At 43.9% G+C, this 23,731-nt stretch overlaps 1 protein-coding gene across 2 annotated transcripts in view; it reads right to left on the minus strand.

Moving 5' to 3' along the window:
* Nucleotides 1-290: 290 nt before the first annotated feature.
* The window catches only part of LOC147895545 (vacuolar-processing enzyme beta-isozyme-like), a 44,463-nt gene continuing 21,022 nt past the window's right edge, over nt 291-23,731 (minus strand). Inside the window, exons 7-9 of one of the 2 annotated variants that reach the window (XM_087383277.1) lie at nt 17,423-17,683; nt 993-1,199; nt 291-888 (exon numbers count right to left, since the gene is read on the minus strand). In XM_087383277.1, the coding sequence (XP_087239403.1) occupies nt 703-888; nt 993-1,199; nt 17,423-17,683 (654 nt within the window). In that variant the 3' untranslated portion in view covers nt 291-702. The remainder of the gene's footprint in view (nt 889-992; nt 1,200-17,422; nt 17,684-23,731) is intronic. The other variant, XM_087383278.1, reaches the window with a different exon arrangement.

Raw genomic sequence — 23,731 nt, forward strand, 5'->3', positions numbered from 1 at the left:
ACTAGGTTTAGAACCATGAACTTCATCTGCTGTTACATTTTCATCAACATTATTCAGCACACAGCAGCCAGTCCAGACTATTATGTTCTTACAACATCCACATACCCACATTCATAAATGTCTTCATTCTGAGTTTTTGCCAAAATCAGGAAATGAAGACAGAATGAAGGCTAGCACATGAAGACAAGGCTAACCTCCTCTCTCTCTCAGTTGTGAAGATGAGTTCTCTTTGGTCCTCTCCCAATAACTTCTCATTAAAAAACTTAGAAAAGACAGCTGGTAGAGCAACATGTTGTAAAACCCTAAGCATGATCATAAAGCTGGTTATCCTGGGAGGTTTTTAATAAAAAAGAGAATATAAAGTTAGCCCATCTTAGGTGAAAGTACCAAAATCCAAACAGAGCATCTCCTTACAGGCACTTTTGTTTGTCACTTCAACATCACGAACATCATCTGTTCATTAAATTATATAATTTTTATTATTACAATCACTGTTTGTCAACTCTTTATGTTCACTGTTCGTCAACCCTTATGTTCACTGTTTATATGAAATCACAATTCTTGTAAAGCTATATCTTAATATAGAGAGCCTGGCTAAAAGTTCTTACAGATGGCCTATTTACTCATAATTTACAGAACGAAAATATATACACAAACCTTGTTCACGTCAATGATGCCCATAAACAAATTTCCAGTGATGCTTTAAGCACTGAAGCCTATCTCAAAAGGGTTCAAAGCCCCCGACATTTTGCTTCCAGCACAAACCTCGAAGGCGGCCTCTACAAAGGTGCTGGACTTGATTCCAGCATTGCAAATATTGGCGAACACCCGCATGTGCTTCATGCCATACTCGGTAAGAGATCCACAATGTGACTCAAAGGTTCGGACCTGAGGACAAATCTTTAGATTTCAGTTTGACCCAAATATGGATAAAAGCTGCCCTTCATGCATGAATGACATCAAAAGATTAATGGTCTTAGACTGAAGCTCACCATGGATTTCAAACAGGCCCAGTCATCAACCAAAGGCTTCCCTGCTGATCTTACTGCATTCATTGCACTCTCTCCTTGCTTGTATCCAAATAAGATTTTGCCAATCAGCCCTACACTCTTGTCCAGGTGCATTCTATAAGACATCGCCTCGATCAACTCTTGCTGAGCTCCAAATTTTTCGATTGATCCTTCATTTGCCATCTTGAACTGTGAAAAACAACATAAGAGAGTTCATTAGATGCCATGAAGAACAATATGACAGGCGCAGCCTTCCAATGCAAGCATCCTATAGAAAAAATTGGTTGTGATATAAAGAAGCTATAAGACGTAAAAATAGAGCATAAGAGAGTGACAAGAACATCAACCCATTCAGCTGTTCTCCATTTTCTACATTATCCTTTCGTCCACTTTGCTATCACTCTCTTTAGCTTTGTGCAGATTCTCAAGAAACAGCTCAGCCCCTGAGCACTTTGCTGAGCCCAATTGGAAAATAACGATCTTTCCTTCCTGAATTTTATCATATGTGCCTACTTCATTTTTTACTTTTGTGCTTGACTCCCCACCCTCTCTCCTTTCCTTTCTCTTTTATGCCCACTTCCCTCCATTTCATCTCTCTTCCTCCTGCACTTTATCCTCAATAACTACCTCATCCTCCTTTTATATGTCCTTGCATCCTCCAGTAACAAGAGGAAAAGGACAAAGGATGATCAGAAACCGAAGGGTAGGACAGCCTCCATTGACTGCCTGCCCCCCTTGGTTGTGCATCTTTAATTGTCAGATTTTGCTGCATTTTTTGTTTTATATGGAAGATATGGCTCAGAACAACCCTAATGAGGTTTTTAGTGTCCTCACACAGAAGGATAAGTTGGATGGTACCAACTACTCCCTATGGAGTTTTATGGTTCGCAATATCCTACTTGGCAAACACTTATGGGACTATGTCAATGGGGATGAGCCACGCCCAGAGAATGTGGTTGCACCTGCCACTCCTCCTCAACAAGGTGGAGGGAGGGGTAGAGGACAAGCTCAAGGTGCCTGCAGGACGAAGGACAAGTGGTAGGTGCAGCAGCTGCTGCAGCGGTGGCTCCTACACAGGATCAGAAAAGGTGGGATTCACGTGATGCACTAGCACTTTCAGCTATCTCCCTTTCTGTCAAAAGGTTTATCATTCCGCACATTCGGTCATGCAAGACATCGAAGGCAGCTTTGGATATTTTGGAGAGTATGTTTGCAGCCAGAAATGATGCCAGGGTCTCTATCTCACACACATATGGATAAGGGTGACACAATGAATGATCACCTCACCAAGCTTCAGGATTTGAGGGAACAATTGCTGAATATAGATGAGATAATTCTTGATTCAGAGATGATTACCACCACTCTAAATTCTCTTCCTGAGTCGTAAATCGGTTTTCATACCTCGCTGAATTTGTCATTGAGGGGGGGTGGCTCTTTTCACGAGTTGGTAGGACTCTTGTTTGCAGGAGGAGCAAACTAGGAAGAACATGACCACATGGGCTGTCGAGCATGCCATGCTTTCAAAATTCAGGCCAAAAGGGAAAGGGCAGCCAAAACAACATGCAAATCAGCCTACACATCAGCATAAAGCTGATTTCGGACAGCCCTCTCACAAGGCTAAAGGTGATGCAGAGAAGCCAAAGAAGAAGGGTATTTGTCACTACTGCAAGAAGCCGGGTCACTACATTGGTGAATGCAAGAAGAGAATAGCAAAGGAAAAGAAAAAGGATTCGGGTATGGCTGTCTCAGATGCATCATCCCCTCATGCACATGAAGGAGCTGATGTTACAGACAACTTTGTGGAAGAGGATTATGCCTTTTTTGTCTTACTTTTCAGATTTTCAAGTGGCTGGTCCAGATACTACAGCCACTCTTGAGGATGACTCTTATGCTTTCCTGACTTGCAGCTATAACCCTTCGAAGGATGCATGCACTTTCAGTGTCAAGGAGACACTGAACACATGGTATTTTGATAGTGGTGATCCAAACACGTCACTACCAAGAAGTGTCTTTTTGCATCTCTGCATGCTGAAAAGAAGGTGACTTGTGCTAATAATTCTTCCTATTCAGTTTGTGGAGTGGGTGAGATTGTATTTACCTCCACGGATGGCCAAATTTCAAAATTATGATGTTCTTTATGTGCCTGGTATCAAGAAGAATTTACTTTCAGTGTCCTCGCTCAATCGAGGAGGGTTTCAAGTCATCTTTCAAGATGACCAGTGTGTGGTCCAAGACAAAGAAAATGATTAGGAAAAAGGTTTTCTTGACTTTTAACTATGCTTTGATGTTGTCTGGCACTTGTATCAGGGTCTTTTTCAGCTTGATGTTTATGAGAAAAGATCCAATCTTGCACTTGCAGTAACCACTCCCACTATTGCCATGCAGAATGCGGAGTTATGGCATGCCAAATATGGACACATGAGCTATGGCAGCTTGATGACACTTCAGAAGCATGCTATGGTTCATGCACTTCCTCCTTTGGAATCACCTCCTCCTCATGCCTATGAAGGGTGCATCCTCGGTAAGATGCAAGATTTTCCTTAAAAAAGGATGGTGCAGTACGAGCTGTCCGAAAATTACAGCTCATACAGAGTGATGTATGCGGTCCCATAAGGACACCTGCTTTGGGTGGTTATCTATATTATGTCACATTTATAGATGACTAGTCACACAAATTACACTTGGGTCTATGGCTTGAAGAAATAATCAAACCTGTTTATGCATTTCAAACACTTTGTGGCCAAGGTTGAAAATGAGACAAGACTCAAGATGCATACACTACGCACTGACAAAGGGGGGTCTCATGAATTTAAGGCACTTTTGAAGGAGAAAGGCATCACACATCAGCTTACAGTGAGGCTTACCCCTCAGCAAAATGGCAAAGCTGAGCGAAAAAATAGAACTCTCATGGAGATGGATAGATGCATGCCCACTAGCAAAAAGTTGCCTTTGATTCTGGCTCGAAGGGCTCATGTGTGCCAATTATGTTTTGAATTGGGCTCCCACAAAGGATTTGAGGACAATCACTCCCAACGAGGCTTGACATGGAAGACAGTGGATCACTTTCGTGTCTTTGGAAGTGTTGCATATGCCCACGTGCCTGTGGAGTTTCGACATAAGTTGTCAAATAAGGCATTAAAGTGTATCTTTGTTGGGTATAGTGCAGAAAGCAAAGGCTATCGTCTCTACAATCCTGCCACACGCAAGATTTTTGTGAGTAGAGATTAAATATTTTCAGAGAATTCAGCCCATACACATGCTGAATTCACTACTCCAGCTTCTTCAGATGATGTTTTTGAGGGGTTCCTTTCCATTGCCTTTGGATCCCCAGCTGATACTCATGCTGAAAATCAGCATTTACAGCAGCAGCCTCCTATTCCACATGCCCCGATTCAGCCACCTACTGATTTTGTTCCTCCACAAGCAGTGGATGATGCTGTCAGGCAAGAGATTCAAGAGATACATGCAGCAAAAACAGTTCCAAACTGGCTACTACAAACTCTTAGGGAGAGTAGACTTGAGGCACATTTTCCTGGCAGGACTCGTAGTGCAGCAAGGCACGAACGGGGGTCTCTTTTTGTTGAATCAGCTTATGCAGGTACTCTTCTTGATGAGGAAGAATCTGATACTTATGAAGAAGACAAGAATAACGTGCACTAGATGAAAGCCATGCACAATGAATTGCAGTCCATTGAGAAAAACCAGACATGGGATGTTGTGGATTGAAACAAGCCCCACATGCATGGTATGCCAAGATTGATGCCTTCTTGGCCAGCAAGGGACTGCATAATAGTCCAACTAAGAGCACCCTCTACCTCAAGAAGAATGGGGGGGATATTTTAGTCACCATTCTTCATGTAGATGACATGCTACTCATAGGGTCAAATGAGGAAATAATTGCAGATTTCAAGGCTGAATTGAAAGCTGAATTTGATATGACAGATTTAGGCATGTTAAATTTCTATTTGGGGATCCAGTTCATATAAGACAAGCGTGGCATCGTTATGTCTCAATCCAAGTATGTGCAAAATCTCTTGGATAGATTCAACATGCCCAAAGACAACACATTGGCAGGCTGTAAAACGTATCTTTCGTTACTTGCAAGGCGCAAAGTCTTAAGGCTTGATGTTTCCCAGGGGGATTGACTGGCAGATGCATGCAAGATTGTAAGCCTACAGCCACTCCCATGGAGCCAAGGCTGAAGCTTACTATGTATGATGCAGGTGAATCAGTGGATGCCACACTTTACAGCCAGGTTGTTTGATGCCTCATTTATTTGTGCAATACACGGCCCGATATTCAGTATGCAGTATCTCATGTGAGCAAGTATATGCACAGCCCAAAGACAACACATTGGCAGGCTGTAAAACGCATCTTTCGTTACTTGCAAGGCACATAATCTTATGGCTTGATGTTTCCCAAGGGGGGTGACTTGCAGATGCATGCTTACAGTGACTCAGATTGAGCTGGAGACTATGACACTAGGCAGTCCACAAGTGGTAATTGTTTCTTTTTGGGCAAAGCCTGCATTTCTTGGCTGAGCAAGAAACAATCTACTGTGGCTACTTCCTCATGTGAAGCTGAGTACAGGGCAGCTTTCACAGCGACAGTTGAATGTGTTTGGCTGCGTCGTTTGTTTGCTAATCTTCATCTCTCATTGAAGGGTCCTTCTCCAATTCTCACTGATAGTCAGAGTGCTATAGCAATGGCAAAGAATCATGTGTTTCATGCTCGCACGAAACACATTGAGATTCATTATCATTATGTCAAAGAGAAGTTGCATGCAGGAGAGATCAGTATGATCTATGTGTCAACACATGACAATGTTGTAGACATCTTCACCAAAGCACTTCCACGTGAGAAGTTTGAGGCATTTCGCAGTGCCTTGAACTTATCTCCTTTTGGTGATTGATCACTTCCTTGTACATCATCACAATGGCACTGCAAGGGGGTGTTAGAATTATTGACATATTCTAGGCAGTACCAATGTAATCCATAAGTAAGGGGCACTTTTCCCTCACTAGAGGTTTTTTCCCCTAACCATAGTTAGTGGGTTAGTGTGGCTTTGTCACTTAGACAAAACCACCTCCACTCTTCTTTCCTTTCATCTTATTTATTGCACACTCTATGTTTTGCTCTCTAGTTCTCTTGCTTCCTTCTTGTCTGCTCCTCTCTCACAAAGCAAGCAGTTCAAGAGGAGAGGGCTGTCATGAGATAGCAAAAATCAGTCCCTCATTGGATTTTGGATACCCTCAGGGACAGCAAGCAAGCTGAGCCTTTGCCTGCCGGCACTAGAGGTGCGCACAAATAGATGCAAGGCAATTTTTGGGGTGTAGCTTTGATTGCCACTTCCTATAACGAGGAGCCTCGATGTCACAAAGATGCATTTAAAAGTCATGAATGGATGCAGGCCATGAGAGCTGAACTTGATTCCATTCAAGCAAATGGCACATGTGACTTGTGTAATTTTCTTGCACGCAAGCGTGCCATCGGCACAAAGTGGGTTTACAAATTGAAGCAAAAAGCTGATGCCAATGTTGATCGCTACAAAGCTCGCCTTGTTGTAAAAGGTTAGCATGGTGATTTACATGAAGAGGTCTATGTCACCCAGCCTCCTGCCTTTGAGAAAAAAGGTTCTGAAAATCAGGTTTGCCTGCTTAAAAAGGCCCTTATGGTTCACAGCAGGCACCACGCGCATGGTATGCCAAGATACATTCTTTTTTGTTGTGCCTTGGGTTTTAGAACAGCCCTACGGAGGCTGCTCTTTATGTCCGGACTTTATGTCCGGAAGAGTGAATCAGAATTTCTGATTTTGATTCTATATGTGGATGACATGCTCATCGCTAGGCTAGACTCGCAGAAAATTGCAGATTTCAAGGCAGCTTTGCAAAAATCTTTTGCCATGGCAGATATAGGCCGGTTGCACTATTACTTGGGCATCCAGTTTGCATATGTTGAAGAGGCTATAATGATGAGTCAATCCAAGTACATTGAACAGCTCTTAGACTGCTTCCAGATTGCAGATTGCAAGCCAGTTTCTACACCATTGGAGCCTAGCTTTCGTTTCTCCTCCGAGGATGGGAGTGCACCCTTTGATGCCACCCTTTATCAGCAGGCTGTGGGCTGCCTTATTTATTTATGTCATACTTGGCCTGATCTCCAGTATGCCATCTCCCAGTTGAGCAAGTACATGCACATGCCCAGTACACGGAATTGGCAAGCAGTGAAGCGGGTCTTCCATTACTTGAACGGCCACACAAAATTTGGGACTGTTCTATGGTGAGGAGTCTCCACTGGTCTTGCATGCTTTCACGGATAGTGACTAGGCAAGTTGTTATGACACAAGAGTGTCTCACAGTGGCAAATGTTTCATGCTTGGATCTTCATGAATTTCATGGTTCAACAAAAAGCAACCTACAGTTGCTACTTCCAGTAGTAGTGAAGCAAAATACAAGGCAGCCTTCACGGCTATGTAGAATGTGTCTGGCTCCGTAAGCTACTCGTACATCTTGACATCAGCCAGCCAGCTTCTATTACCATCTACACTGACGCCCAGAGTGCTTTGGCACATTAAGGTTCATTATCATTATGTTCGAGAGCGACTATCAACTGGAGACATACAATTGTCATATGTTCCCACGAAGGACAACTTAGCAAATCTCTTCACGAAGGCTCCACCACGGCCCAAGTTTGAGGCTTTTCGACATGCCTACACTTAGCACCATTTGTTACGTGATTTGATCTCCCCGTACTATCATAGGTTGCTATATTCATCTTGGACAAATATGTGCAACCATAATATAGTTTCCAGGTATACTTGAGATGTATCCAAGATACTTCAGCCATACCATGGAGGGGAGTTTGTTAGCACTTGCCCTAGTATGGCCTTAGTCTTAGGACTCAGTCAACCCTTAGGTTGATCAACCATATGGTTGACTTCAGGGCCCTATAGGCCACCCCTTTGTACATTTTCATTATACATTTGCAAGTACTCATGTTTGCTTCAGCTGTTGTTGTTTGCTCCCTTCCATTCCACTCCGTTTCCATTACTTCCCACACCCAACAAGTTGAAGAGGAGAGGGATGTCATGAGACGACAGAAAAGAGCGGTTGGATACTCTACTGGACAGCAAGCAAGCCCAGCCCTTGGCTGCTCACACCAAAGGTGCACAAAGAAAGATGCAAGGCAATTTACTTAATGTTGCATTGATTGCTATTGCTTGTAATAAGGAACCTCTATGTCACCGAGATGTATCTACAAACAATGAATGGATGCAAGCCATGAGAGCTAAATTGATTTTATTCATGCTAATGGCACTTGGGAGTTGTGTGACTTGCTTGCCAACAAGAATGCCATAGGCACTAAATCGGTGTACAAGTTGAAACACAAAGTTGATGGCAATGTTGACCAAAGCCCGCCTTGTTGCAAAAGGCTATGACAAGCAACATGGCATTGACTTTGAGAAGACATTAGATCCCACTTCATGCATTACAACCATTCAGTACGTCATTGCTCTTGCATCCCATAAGCATTGGGAGGTACACCAGCTGGACATTAAGACCGCTTTCCTTCATAGAAGAGGCCTATGTCACCCGAAAATCAGATATGCTGGCTAAAAAAGGCCCTCTATGTTTGAAGCAAGCACCGTAGGCATGATACATTCTTTTTTGCTATACCTTGGATTTTAGAACAGCCCTACAGAGGCCACTCTTTATGTCCGAAAGAGTGAATCAGAATTTTTTATTTAATTTTCTATGTGGATGGCATGCTTGTCATTGGGCCTGATACACAGAAAATTGCAGATTTCAAGGCAGATTTGCAGAGGTCATTCGCAATGTCAGATATGGGCAGGTTGCACTACTATTTAGGCATCCAGTTTGCTTGTTAAGGGGGGCATAATGATGAGTAAATCCAAATACATTGGACAGCTCTTGCACCGCTTTCAATTTGAAGATTGTAAACCAGTTTCTACTCCATTGGAACCTAACTTCTGTTTCTCCTCCAATGATGGGAGTGCCCCATTTCATGCCGCTCTTTACCAGCACGATGCGGGCTGCCTTATTTACTTATGTCATACCAGGACTGATCTACAGTATGTTGTTTCCCAATTGAGCATGTAGGACTCTTCTATGGGATCAGTATTCAATGGTTTTGCATGCTTTCACAGATAGTGATTGGGCAGGTTGTTATGACACCCATGTGTCGTGCACGGCTCTTCATGCATATCTTGGTTCAGCTGCCAGCAAGAAGCAACCTATAGCGGCTACTTTTAGTTGTGAGGCTGAATACAGGGCAGCCTTCACAGCTAAAATAGAGTATGTTTGGCGCTACGCAAGTTGCTTTTAGATCTCCTTGTCATCCAAAATACTTCTATATCATCTACACTGACAGCCAGAGTGTTTTGGTAGTTGCACATAATCCCATGTTTCATGCGCATACGAAGCACAATGAGGTACACTATCATTATGTTCGAGAGCCACTACCAGCTAGAGACATACAGTTGTCCCACGTTCGTAGGAAGGATAAATTAGCAGATCTCTTCACGAAGGCTCTACCACGACCTAACTTTGAGGCTTTTTGACATGCCTTACACATGGTACCATTTACTACATGATGTTGATCTCCTTGTCCTATCATAGGTTACTATATCCATCATGTGTAACCGTGATATAGTTTCCAAGTATACTTGAGATGTATCCAGGACACTTTAACCATACCATGGACGGGGGGTTTGTAAGCACTTAGCCCTGGTAGTTCTTCAGAAATTTTAGTCCTTAGTTAACCAGTTGACTTTGGGAGCAAATATTGGTCACTCTTTGTTCTTTCTTCTTTATCCATTGGAAATACACTCAGTTCCTTCAGCTTGTTGTTTGCTCCCTTCATTCCATTGCTGCCCGCACCCAACAAGCTCAATAGTGCACCTTCTGGAAAAACAACCCCCCACAGTACTGGTCAACCAATTGCGCACATCATCTACAACAAGGATTTGACCCCGGACAAAATAATAACAGCATTCTTAGCATATTCTCTGACCGGATCCACTATTTCCTCAACCTAACAGTGGGGACACTATCCATTCTTTTCTGGCATCTTCAATACCCTCATGCATCACATCAAAAAACCAGCTGGGTGAACAGGATCATCCTCGAAGCACTATCTATGTTATAACTCTTCTCAAACTCAGTATCAGCCATCTTGAAACTTATAGTCTGAAATTCTGAAGTAGAAACTAAAACCTTATGGACAAGAGGCAAGGGCTGTCAAAACAGCAAGTAAAAGGGTATATGACTGGCGAGAAAGCTAGATTAGGTGAGAACAAAATGAAAGAGCAGAAAATGCAGATGCAAAAGCCAGAGAAAGGGTGAACACTATGGATAAAGGATTTCAAGGCTGGAAAAACCACACACACACACATGCAGATTCACACCCACAGCAAGCAGCGATGGAAAGGAGAGAAAATAGGGTGTGAAAAGAGGAGATGAGAGGGTGGAGCAAGGGGAGATGGTGCCAGAAACAGCCCGTGACAGGCACAGGGACTAGGAGAGGCAGCGGGAAGGTAAAACAAACCCCTAGGGGGTCTGATATAAGGTTGCAGCAGCAGAGGTTTAACTGCACAGACAACTTCGCAGCAGAGGGCACGGGCTCCAGCAGACAACCCAAGAGGGACATTGGGGGAATGCAGCTCAGACCACCATAGCTCGACCTGCAGCTCCTCACCACCACCACGCACGCACACACACAAATATACATAGGCATCCGTGTGTGTGTGTGTTGTTTTTTTTTTTGGGGGGGGGGGGCGCTTCTAAGTACGTACTTATTTTTGGCACACCTACTAACCAAATCCAAGGTACGATGTATGCCTAAATGTTTAGCACTCAAGAGATCATGACATTCATATAACTAGCAACACCTAATGTCCTCGATCTCGAGCACACATACATTGACATTCTATACAGATAGTCCATTTGGAGTGGAATATTACTGCATTATCTTACTCTCTTTCCTACCTATTTGGGCTTTCAACACTCCCAACCTCTCAGATGGATAATGGACCTCTTGCTAAATCCTTCCAAAAAACAAATTGTAGAACCTGTATTGTAGAAAAGGGGATAGAGCAGATTATAGAATAGCAGCAAGGAAGGGGGGGGAAAGAGAGAGAGAGAGAGAGAGAGAGAGAGAGAGAGAGACGTGAAGGAAGCAAGAATGATCTTGTCGATAAGGACCTATATAGCCAGAGAAAGGGAGAACACTATGGATAAGGGTTTAGACAGACCACAGCAAGCAGCACCGAAAAGGAGAGAAAATAGGGCGTGAAAGAGAAGATGAGAGGTCGGAGCAAGGGGAGACGGCGCCAGAAGCAGCCCATGACAGGTGCAGGGACTAGGAGAGGAAGCGGGCACGTGAAACAAACCCCTAGGGGGTCTGATAGAAGGTCGGCAGAGGTTTAAGGCTGCTGCAGAAGATGCAACTACACAGAGCAGCAGAGGGCACGGGCTCCAACAGATAGCGCAATAGGGCAGATGACCCAAAGGGGACATCGGGGGGCTGCAGAGCAGAAACCTCCCACCATAGCTTCCCCTGCAACTCCTCACCACCACCACACACAACAACACACACACACACATATAGATAACATTCGTATGTGTGTGTGTTTTTGGGTTGGGGGGGAAAGGATCTTGTCGATAAGAACGTATATAGCCCTTGCGCACCCCCGGCGGCCGCCCCAATTACCTCCTTAGCCATCTGTACTCCTTGTTAGCCCCTAGGGCTACACCTAAATAGGCCTCTATTTTACCCTTTATTACAGCCATCCCTTCCCATAAAATTTTTACCTCAAATCTTCATGTTGTGGCTTCATACAAGGGCATCAAAAGAAACAAAGTGCTAATGATCATTCTGCCAAAAGATGGGGTGGGCTGCTCCTGCAATGCTCTCTAGCTGCCATGACTATTCGTCCTTTGGTAATCCCTTCCACTGAATGAGATACTCAATGTGTACCTTGTTACGAGGAAGTTCAAAACCCACAATGTGTTCGGGGACGTAGAGGACATGGGCTTCCTCATCCATAGGTGGCAACTCTAACAGGACATGCACATTCTGGCGAACATGTGGTTCCAGCAATGACACATGGAACACATTGTGAAGCTTGAAGGGGGTGATAGCTCCAATTGATAGCTACTTCCCCAACCTTGCATATGGTTCTGTAAGGGCCACAATATCAAGGAGCTAGCTCAATGTTAGTGTTCCCCTTCTTAGAGGCATATCGATTTTTGATGAGATGTAGATGTACAAAATTCCTTTCTTTGAAAACTAGGTACCTTCTATGCTCATCTGCATACTTCTCCTAGGCATCTTGCATGTCCTTTTTAGCCAATTGCAAAAGAGCCTCCATCTTTCTAGGTCATCTGTGCTCGTTGATTTTTCACAGCTATATCTGCAGTGGTGGAAGGTATCCTTAATTTGCATCCATACATTGCTTCAAACGTGCTAATCCCAATAGATAAATGCTTACTAGTCTTGATTCTTCTACCATGGCAGATACCCATTTGTGGCAAGAGGTTTGGACACCTCAACTTTGGGGCTTTGGTGAAGTTATATAAGGATGCTATGGTTGTTGATCTTCCCAAAATGCATATGCCTTCAAAGCATGTTTGTGAACCTTGCTTGCTTGGTAAGATGTACCATTCCGCGTTTCCCAAAGATGGGAGAGTTGGTGCCTCACGTAAGCTTTATCTGGTTCATAGTGATGTTTGTGGATCCATGCAAGCTGCAGCTCTTGGGGGATTCTATTATTTTGTCACATTTATTGATGACTTCACCAGGTACACTTGAAATCCAAATCTGAAGTTTCTTCATGCTTCAAGCGTTTTATTGCCTTGGCTGAAAATGAGAGTAGGCTGCACATTGCTCACCTTAATACAAAGAAGGGGGTTAGATATATGTCAAAGGAGTTTGCTGTTTTTTTGGCTTCACATGGTATACATCATCGATGCACGGTGCCCTAAACTCCTCAACAAAATCCTATGGCGGAGCGGAAGAATAGATCAGTGATGGAGATGGTCAGGTGCATGTTGAAAGGCAAACATTTGCCTAACAAGTTGTGGTCGGATGCCGTCATGTGTGCTAATTACATTTTAAACAGATGTCCCACAAAGGCATTGCAGACTATCACACCTTATGAGGCTTGGACAGGATGTAAGCCTCGCATTTCTCACATCAACACATTTGGATGCTTGGCATATGCCCATGTGCCTTCACAGACATGCACCAAGTGGGATGATAAAGCTGTAAAGTGCATTTTTATTGAGTATAGCTTAGAGAGCAAGGACTATAAGCTCTACCATCCCCACACGAGCAAGTGTTTTGTCAGTCGGGATGTTGTGTTTGATGAGTCTTCCACTATGCCTTTGCTGGACAGTCAAAAACAGCCCGTTATTGATGCCCCATATATCTTTCATAGCTTGATGCCTTTGTTTCCGACCGATGCTCATGATGATGTTCCATCTGAGGTTGTACCACATCCATCTGTTGGTCATTTGCAGCCACATTTGCTGCCAGATATTTAGCATGATATGCCTCCGATTAATCAGGACCATTTGCACAAGGCTCTTGACCAAGAAAGAGTTGAAATCCAAGAGCCCAAAAAGGTCCCGTGTTGGCTCCTTGACACATTAAAAGACAGCAAACAAGATACTCCTCTGCCAGCCCGCCGTACTAGAGCAGCTGTCCGGAAAGAGCATGCTAGTTTTCTTGCTTATGCATTGGTTGCTACAGTATGCAATGAAGAGCCATTATGCCATAAAGATGCCTTTCAGAATGATTGTTGGTTGAACGCTATGCAAGCTGAATTGGATTCTATCCATCAGAATAACACTTGGGAGTTGTGTGATTTGCCTCCTGGCAAGAATGCTATTGGAACCAAGTGGGTTTATAAAATTAAATGGAAAGAAGATGGTTCAGCACACCATTACAAAGCTTGTCTTGTTGCGAAGGGCTATGCTCAGCAGCAAGACATTGACTTTGAGGAGACTTTTTCTCCCACTTCCAGGATCACTACTATTTGCATTGTTATTGCCTTTGTTGCCCACTTTCATTGGGAGGTACATCAACTTGATATCAAGACAGCTTTCCTTCATGGGCATTTACAGGAGGAGGTCTATGTTTCCCAACCTCCTGGCTTTGAGGTTGAAGGTTCCGAAAGCAAGGTCTGCCGCTTAAAGAAAGCCCTCTATGCAGGGAAGCGGGCACCTCAGGCTTGGTATTCCCAGATACATACTTAGTTGCTCACCCTTGGCTTTCAGAACAGCCCCATAGAGGCTACCCTTTACATCCGCAAGCGTGGGACAGATTTGCTGATTTTAGTCCTCTATGTGGATGACATGCTTGTCACTTGGACACATGCTAAGCAAATTGCAGATTTTAAGCTTGATTTGCAACATACATTTGCTATGTCTGATCTTGGTCTTTTGCATGCACTACTATCTAGGCATCGAATTTGCTAGCAGTGAGGGGGGCATTTTGATGTCACAATCCAAGTATATTGAACAGCTTTTGCAGCATTTTCAGTTTGAGGATTGCAAGCTAGTATCCACACCATTAGAGCCTATGTTTCATTTTTCTTATGAGGATGGCAGTGGTGCATGTGATGTCACTTCAGCAGGCAGTTGGTTGTTTGATTTACTTATGTCATACGAGACCTGATCTACAATATGCTGTCTGACAATTGAGCAGATATATGCACAGCCCCTCTCACACCATTGGCATGCCGTGAAGCGTGTCTTCAGATATCTCGATAGGCCTTCTTTATGGGGCTGATACTTCACTTGTCATGCATGGATTCACTGATAGTGATTGGGCTGGTTGTTCAGAGACTCGTGTGTCACATAGTGGCAATTGTTTCATGCTTGGTACTTCATGCGTTTCTTGGTTCAGCAAGAAGCAGAGTACAGTTGCTACTTCTAGCTGTGAAGATGAGTACAGATGAGTGTGTTTGGCTTCAATAGTTAGTTGCAGATTCCTATGCATGTCAGACCGCTCCTACCGTCATCTCAAGTGATAGTCAGAGTGCTTTGGCTATTGCACAAAATCCTGTTTTCCATGCTCGCACAAAGCATATTAAGGTTCACTATCACTATGTCAGAGAGAGATTATCAGCAGGTGATATTCAGTTGTCTTATGTTCCCACTGAAGATAACTTGGTAGATTTTTTTACAAAGGATCTACCTCGGCCTAATTCGGCAAGCTTTAAACTTAGTACCTTTTGTGACTTGATCTATTGTACTCTGTACAGACATAGGTTGCTATATCCCTACAAGACAAACATGTGGAACCATGACATTAGATATTCATGTATCCAGAGTCATGTCTAGGATACTTCAGCCCATACCATGAAAAGGGGTTTGTAGGCCATTCTATGGGCTATCCACAGGTGCCACTTATTCCTTGGTATGTGCCTTGTAGGCCTAGTTACAGTCAGTTAAGACTGTTGGTTAGTTCACGTACCACCTAGTTCTTTTAAGATACTTAGTCCACCTAGTTCTTTTAAGATACTTAGTCCAGTTAGGGCATTTAGCCCTAGGATTTTGTCATATTGGCTCTCTCTTAAGCCTCCTTTTGTAGTTACATCATTTTCAATCCAATAGCTCTATGGGCTATTCATAGGTGCCACTTATTCCTTGGTATGTGCCTTGTAGGCCTAGTTACAATCTGTTAGGACTGTTGGTACAGTTAGTTCATGTACCACCTAATTTAGTTAGGACACTTAGTCCAGTTAGGGCATTTAGCCTTAGGGTTGTCATATTGGCTCTCTTTTGAGCCTCCTTTTGTTGTTGAAGCATTTTCAATACAACAACTCGTTTTTTGCTTTCTCCCACTCATTTTTGAGCTTCCATTGCTTGTCATAGCCAGCATCTATAGAGATCACTGCCTACGCATCTCTGAGGAGGTGGAGTCTGAAGAGCACCATGCCCTCTGTACTATGACAAACCCGACCCCAAATGGACACTTATGTGAGGACTGCACACATATCCTCTCTCTTCAACGTGGGGAGATAGACCATTGGAGTGACGATAGCACTTGTCAGACAACGGACTACATCACGGAGACTACAGAGGAGGAGGGATAGACTTGGACAGACCGAGTGCCAACAACGATCTATCCCTGACTCTTCCTGGCCCTAGATCCAAAGCCACTATCAGGCCAGATCGCCTTGTCTCTCCTCAGTCGTCCAATGGGGTTGGTCCCACAGACACCATACATTGGTCCAGCCACTCGAATGGACAACTAACCCATGGATAGGCGCATAGAGGCTTTCCTCGGTGTTTTGCCCCTTTTGGGTTTCTCTCACAATGACGAGTATTACTTTTTTCTCGTCACGGACATCAGCCTTCGGTATGGGTGCCCGAATAGTGGTCCCACCCTTCGCTTTCATTGTATCTTGGCTTTTTTTCAGTCTCATAGACCCTTGGGTCTTTCATACTTTCTTTCTTTCTTTCTCTTTGTGTGAGTATGTGCATACATGCATGCCTGCATGAAGGCACACATGCACGTATAGACACCACATTCAAAGTATCTCAATATTTCAAGAATTAATGAGATACACAAAATTATGTCAATGAACAGAATAGAATTGAGAGAACATGTATCAAAAAGCCAGAAAACCTTTGACAGATTCTCATATTGTTGAGAATTATTATATAATGATGCAACTTAAGTCTTGAATGGTCTAGGTCTCCCCTTTGTGGTCTTCTTGACCATAAGATTTCTTTATAGAAAGCTCAGTCCATATAGTCCCATGGACAAGCCAAAAGCAATGGCCCATAAAAGCTTTCATAATATATGTTTTTTCAAGTTTCCACAAAGCAACTCCATAGACTCCTATTTTGGCCAGCAGCCCCTAAAGCGCCACAATTGGGGCATGGAGGTAGGAGCAGATCTCCAGCAGGAGTAGAAGCAGCAAAGCCCCCTTTGGTCCCAGTTCTGAGCAGCCCTTTGCTGCACGTTCGGATCACACTGCGGGGTACCTTTGTATTATGTTCAGTCCTATTTTGGAGCTTGATAGATACATCATTTTGGCTGTCTACTTGGCCAGTTGGCTGTGTATATCTTTAGTGTGTGTTCAGACTTGTGTACACACATTCAAGTATGATCTAAGGCTAGTGTAATCCATCAGTTTAAATCATTTCACTGCAGGGGTTTTGGCACAGAAAGCAGCCCTGTTTTCTGATAGAAGGGATACACACATACTGCCTCTTTTGCAGCTTTGGTAGCGGCTAATTCTGCCAAAATTTCCCAGCCTCATTACCATGTTAGCAAGTCAAAGAGAAAGCACAAAACATGTCGAGATGGCTATTACCATAAGCTGGCAGCAACACAAAGATACGAACCTAAAAAGAAATGTGAACCAAACTGACCTTGTGCCAAAGAAAGAGCAAATCAGCATCTCTTTGGTGCATACCCACAGCTTTTTTCCCTTCATAGAAGTACTGCAGACCCGCAGGGTAGCTCTCAGGTAAAGCCATGAGCACATTTTTGTCAAAAGACGTGATATTCTCGTTTCGTGGATCATTGCCAATATACAAATTAACCTCTTCCTCACTAATATTGGAATTTCCATACTGCATTACGTGTGAACCAGATATGTATGTCTCATAATTTGAGGTTCTGGTCTTCACCTGCAAGAGAACACCAGAAGCTGAACCAGTGGCAAGCTCACAAAAATGAAGAGGGGAAACAGGCAGGACAAAAGAATATTGAGGAAACCAATTGGAAAAATAAAATATATGCATAACAAGAAAAAGAAGCAAGAAGCTATCACATATATGAACAAATCACAACTGCCAAAAAAAATATATATATTCAAGGCAAGAAAACTTTGTGATTTAAAACCAGGTTTTCAAACTGAAATTGGCAATTCACTAACATACCATTGTGAGAAATAAGAATGCAGAGACTACACTCTACAAGAAATTGACCTGGTCTGATTTACATTTGTCCTTTGGAAAAAATTGAACATGGCATGCCTAATTTTACTACCTTTTTCGTTTTGCTTCCCTCAAATTGGGGTGTTCCAAGCAAATGGAGGCTCGAAGGAGGCAATTAAGCAAAAGGATTAATTACAGATTCCCCTCTTGCAGATTAATGATTCTAACTCTTGTAAATTCAACAATAAACATGGAATATTACAAGGGAAGTATTGTCACATTGCACCATGAATTACTGTTGTATGTCTATGCTCACATAGAGTTCATAGATAACACAAAGTGCTTTTGAAGTAGGAGTGGAATCTATAAATTATTGTTTTCCAGAAATTATCGCTTGAACTAGTTTATCTACGACAAACAAATTTCCTACCTTGATTTAGGAAGACAAAGTTCCTCTTTTCAGAGGGAAATGGTGTTAGTTTCCAATGGGAATTAAAGTTGGAGGGAAAAGAATCAAAGACCTGTTTAAGGATTCAAGCTTACAACCAACGGTTGGGAGCAACTTAGGTGAGACTAGAGCTAGCATGGATGAGGTCCAGATTCCCAGGTTACAAGCGACTATTTAGAGCTAAACTCTTTATTCACAATTGGATGCTGAATATGAGAAGAGGTGTGTGTAGCTTAGCTCCCAAGCAAAAAGACCTGATAGCCTAGTAACGTGGGCCTGACAAGGTCACCACCCTCCAAAGTGAACGCATGTGGCATTGACACATCAATAACTGTCAGTCATATCCTGTAACCTGTGGTGGATCCTCTAAGTGCCTCACTATTCCAAGCTCTACTGGATCTATCTTTGGTACTTTGAGGGGGTGAGATCCGAAGTCAAGCAAACCCACACATACATGCATTGAAGTCACCTAGGAGGAAGATCTCCCCCTATCTAGGGAACTTCTTGATATCACTCTATATTGTCTCATATGGCTGTGACCCTCTGCGGTGACCTCATGCACATATGATGATGTGTCCGAGGGAAAGTAGCTCAGGGGGAGGAAGGACTTATGTTCAGTATCACTGCTTGGAACATCTGAGTTGCCCACTGCAATTTTGTGGTGGAAGGCTATAAGGTACCCTTGACAGCCACCCTAAGTGGCATCTAGTATAGGCCATTCTATGGCTATCCATAAGTGCCCCACTCATTCCTTGGTATGTGCCTTGTAGGCCTAGTTACATTCAGTTAGGTCAGTTGGTACAGTTAGTACATGTACCCCTTAGGATAGTTAGGACACTTAGTCCAATTAGGGCACTTAGCCCTCGGGTTTTGTTATGTTGGCTCTCCCTTGAGCCTCCACTCTCAATTTTGCTGAATTCATTACAGCATCTCGTTTTATGTTTTCTCACCTCCATTTTTGAGCTTCCATGGCTTGCCATAGCCTACAACGGTATCAGAGCAGGTCGAGAATCCCTTCCCTCAGCCATTGACAGCTTTTCCAAGCTGTCTGGCAGCCTCATGAGCCCTCGTTCTTGCTGGTCTGCTGGTTTTCTACATACCCGTGGGCATCTGTGGCCTCTCCAAGCACTTCTGTTACAAAAAACCTTCTTTTGACGCGAGAAGACCGCATTTTGGAGTAGCTACCGCGAAGGGAGACACCTTTTGGATCGTTCCAAGCCAGCTGAAATATGTTTGGGTGCACATGTGTGGTCGTACCCTGCCGTACGGATTCTGTACGTTTGTACAGAACTGTATGGACAAGTCCTGCTGCATTTATTGCACCGTACAGAACTGTGGGATAGTTTTGACTGCATTTAATGGTGCACGTGCTGTACGGAGTATTTAAACCTGTACGGAATTCTGCGCATACATTTACTACAGTACGGCATGTACGAAAAATCTCTGTCGTCATTTATTGCTGGTACGACCATTGTACGGTGCATTTAAAGCTGTACGAACCTGCCTCAAAGAGTGTGCCAGCCATTTGAAGCCCCTTTTCAACAAATTTCTTCATTTGGAGGCTTGTGCTTGGTTGTTGAAGACATCTGGAGATTGTTGAAGCCATCCGGAGGCCTCTCCTTAAGCCCATTCCTTCTCATTTGGCTTCCCTTTGCCTTGGGCTGCGAGTTTCCCTCCATTGGATCACTCTACTCTCATTTCCAAGTGCTCTCCTCCTCGTGGGAGCACTCTCTCTTCTGTAATTCTAATTTCAAGCCCTAACTTGACATCTCTCATTCCCATTTGCTCTCATTTTCACCTCTCCTTAAAGGGTGAAACCCTCTGCTCGCATTCGGAGACTTTTCCCTCCTATATTTTCGGGCTACATCATTGGGTAAGCCTTTGTTGCATTTGTTCTTTCCAATTTCTGCTTTATTCGCATTTTGGAAAGGCCCCGTGTTGCCTACAACCTAGGAAGGCCTCGTGTTGCCTTTTGGGGAATTTTTTTTGCAATAGGTACACCTTGGGACAGCAGAGTCTTTTGCAGCGATAAGCTTTCAAGCTGACCACTTGATTTTGAGAGGCTGCCTTCCTCTCGTTTGCTCAACCAGTTGGTGCATTTTTGCATTGAATTTCAGCACCGTGACTAGCAGCAAGGATAATTTGTTTGGGATGCTTGGGGCTGCGTTGCAGCGATAAGCTTTCAAGCTGACCACTTGATTTTGAGAGGCTGCCTTCCTCTCGTTTGCTCAACCAGTTGGTGCATTTTTGCATTGAATTTCAGCACCGTGACTAGCAGCAAGGATAATTTGTTTGGGATGCTTGGGGCTGCGGACAAACTTGATGGCACAAATTACACCATGTGGTCATACATGATGGGGCATGTATATACCTACATGAATCCAGGAACATTCCCAAACTCATCCTCTAAAAACACAACATAGTGCAGTTTCAATCTCATGATAGTCACTCACAAGGTTGAAAACCATAAATTCCATCAGGGCCTAAAAGACACTAACACTATAAGTGTCTTTATTTATGCCTACAAGGCTCATACCATGGCCTATAGGACATCACTAGAACCACCAGAGGATGGCCTACAAACCCCCCTCCATGGGATGGGCTGAAGTACTCTGGAAACGTCTCAGAATACCGGTCATGGTGACACATGCTCATCCAAAAGGATATAGCCACCTAAGAATGTACAAGGGATGTCAGATCATGTAACAAAGGAAACCAAGTGTAAAGTCTGTCAAAAGACTTCGAACTTGGGACGAGGAAGTGCCTTTGTAAACATATCTGCTATGTTGTCCTCTGTGGGAAGATAGAACAACTCTATGTCTCCTGCTGACAACCACTCCCGAACATAATGATAGTGAACTTCAATATGCTTGGTACGCGCATGAACACGGGTTACGCGCATGAAACACTGGGTTACGCGCAATGGCCAAAGCACTCTGGCTGTCAGTGTAGACAATAGTGGAGGATCTCTGGCGAATACCAAGATCTGTAAGTAACTGTCGAAGCCAAACACACTCTACTGTAGCAGTGAAAGCTGCCATGTACTCAGCCTCACAGCTAGATGTGGCAACTGTTGGTTGCTTCTTGTTGAGCCAAGAGATACATGATTTGCCAAGCAAAAAACAGTTGCCAGTATGTGACACTCTAGTGACGGAACATCCTGCCCAGTCACTATCCGTGTAAGCATGCATGGTAAGTGAACCCTGATCACCATAGAAGAGGGCTAAATCCTGAGTGCCTCTGAGATATCTGAAGACTCTCTTCACTGCCTGCCAATGCTGTGAACTGGGCATGTGCATGAATCTGCTGAGCTGAGATACTGCATACTGCAAGTCAGGTCTAGTGTGACAAATATAAATAAGGCATCCAACAGCCTGCTGATAAAGAGTGATATCACATGGTGGGCTCCCATCATGAGCTGAGAATTCGAAGCCAAGGTCCACTCGAGTAGAGATTGGCTTGCAATCCTCAAACTGAAAACGATCAAGGAGCTGTCCAATATACTTGGACTGAGACATCATGATACCCCCCTAAACATGAGCAAACTGAATGCCCATATAATAATGGAGCTGTCCCATGTCTGACATGTCAAACATCTGCTGCAAATCTGCCAGTACGTGACACATCTAATGGTAAGTAATCCTGGATGTGGGAGCAAATGTCTCCTCAAAGTCAATGCCTTGTTGTTGGGCATACCCTTTTGCAACAAGACCGGCTTTGTATCGATCTATGCTGCCAATTTGTAGACCCACCTGGTTCCAATGGCATGCTTGCCTGGAGGGAGATCTACTAATTCCCATGTGTCATTCTTAGCAATGGAATGTTACTCAGCTCTCATTGCATCCATCCACTCTTTGGTGTCAAAAGCATCTTTATGGCACAGAGGCTCTTCATTGCAAGTTGTAGCAAGGAGTGCAAACTCAAGAAAGTGACCATGCTGTCTATTCCCTGATCTTGTCCGGGCAGCAAAAGGCTGATCTTGTCTGGGAACTTGCCTTTGCTGTCTATTGACAGCTCTTTCTTCAATGACTGCATCATGAATAGTGGGATCATTTTGTGCCGGAAGAGAAACCTGCAAATCAGCATGAGGTAGTGGCTGATTATTGCTTGGTGGAGGGCCTACAGGAGGCTCATGTTGCTGGTCAAAGTCCTCTTCTGAGGATGGTAGAGGTAACCAAGATTCAAAGGCATCAAACATGTCAACATCTGGCTTAGCTTTGCAGTCCACAAGAGGAGAAGCTGAATGTTCAGCAAAGATCACATCTCTACTGACAATAATCTTCCCAGTATTTGGTTGGTATAACCGATACCCCCTGCTCTCCTGGCTGTAACCAATAAATATGCATTTGATTGCCTTGTCATCAAGCTTATGTCTCAGCTGAGATGGTATGCCTCGGTTTTTGTTGAGAAGGACTACGTCGGATTCAAGTATTGGACTTTGATGAAACTGGATGGCTTCCAGTTTGAATAGATACTGCTTCAAGGGAAACAATCCATAGAAGAAAGAGAGATGGAATCCTCAGACAATGTATCCCACTTCGCTCTCTGGCCTTTGTCCACACTCTTTGGTCGGCCACATTGCTCGCTCGCTTCGCTCTTAGATCAAAGCATTTGCTTTTGGCCTTAGTTGAATCCCTTAATGTCCATTCCAAGGTTCAACATAGGCCCCAACCTTGCTTCAAGCCACGTCCTCGTGGCTTGGACCTCCTTTTGGTGCTCGTGAGGCAAGCAAAGCCACCTGCCTACCCATCAAGGAATCGAGGGTTAGCTGCACTCGCGGAGTTTATAGATCAGCCTTGCCTCATGCGCTGATGTGGTGCATCCTATGATATATGTCCTTTCCCATAATGAGGCCCACGATCAAATCGTTTGTTCCTCGAGTCCTGGAGTGATGAAAGGTTGGTGAGTGTTTCTAGTGAAGTTGTCCAGTGATTCGCCGCCACCTCTCAAATATTTTTCACCTTCTCAAGTCATAGTCGACGTCATGCTTGCTCGGTCTTGAGTGGAATGGATAAGAATGGATAAGGAGGTGGGGGAGACGAGCCCTCGAGTTTGGGCTCCGCTCCCTCCCGATTGATTCGTTGCAAGCATGGTCTATTGTCAAGTCCTCAGCACGGTCATCGGTGGTCGTTGGCATTTGATTTGGACTCTAGTAAAGAAGACTTCCTCCTTCGGGGATAACCAGACGACGTAGCTCTTCGATCCGTTGTCGCTCGGCACTCTGCTTTGCAGGCTGCTCAATTCTCGGCTCCTTCGACTGCCTGGTGCTTCACTTCACAGGCCACTTGGTTTTTACTTCTTCAATTGCTTAATGCTGACCTATTTGACCCTCCACTCCTTCAGCCCTTGAC

Source organism: Dipteris shenzhenensis, chromosome 13 (genome assembly GCF_047967505.1).
Source record: "Dipteris shenzhenensis isolate YYH24624 ecotype China chromosome 13, Dip_SZ_1.0, whole genome shotgun sequence".
NCBI lineage: Eukaryota > Viridiplantae > Streptophyta > Polypodiopsida > Gleicheniales > Dipteridaceae > Dipteris > Dipteris shenzhenensis.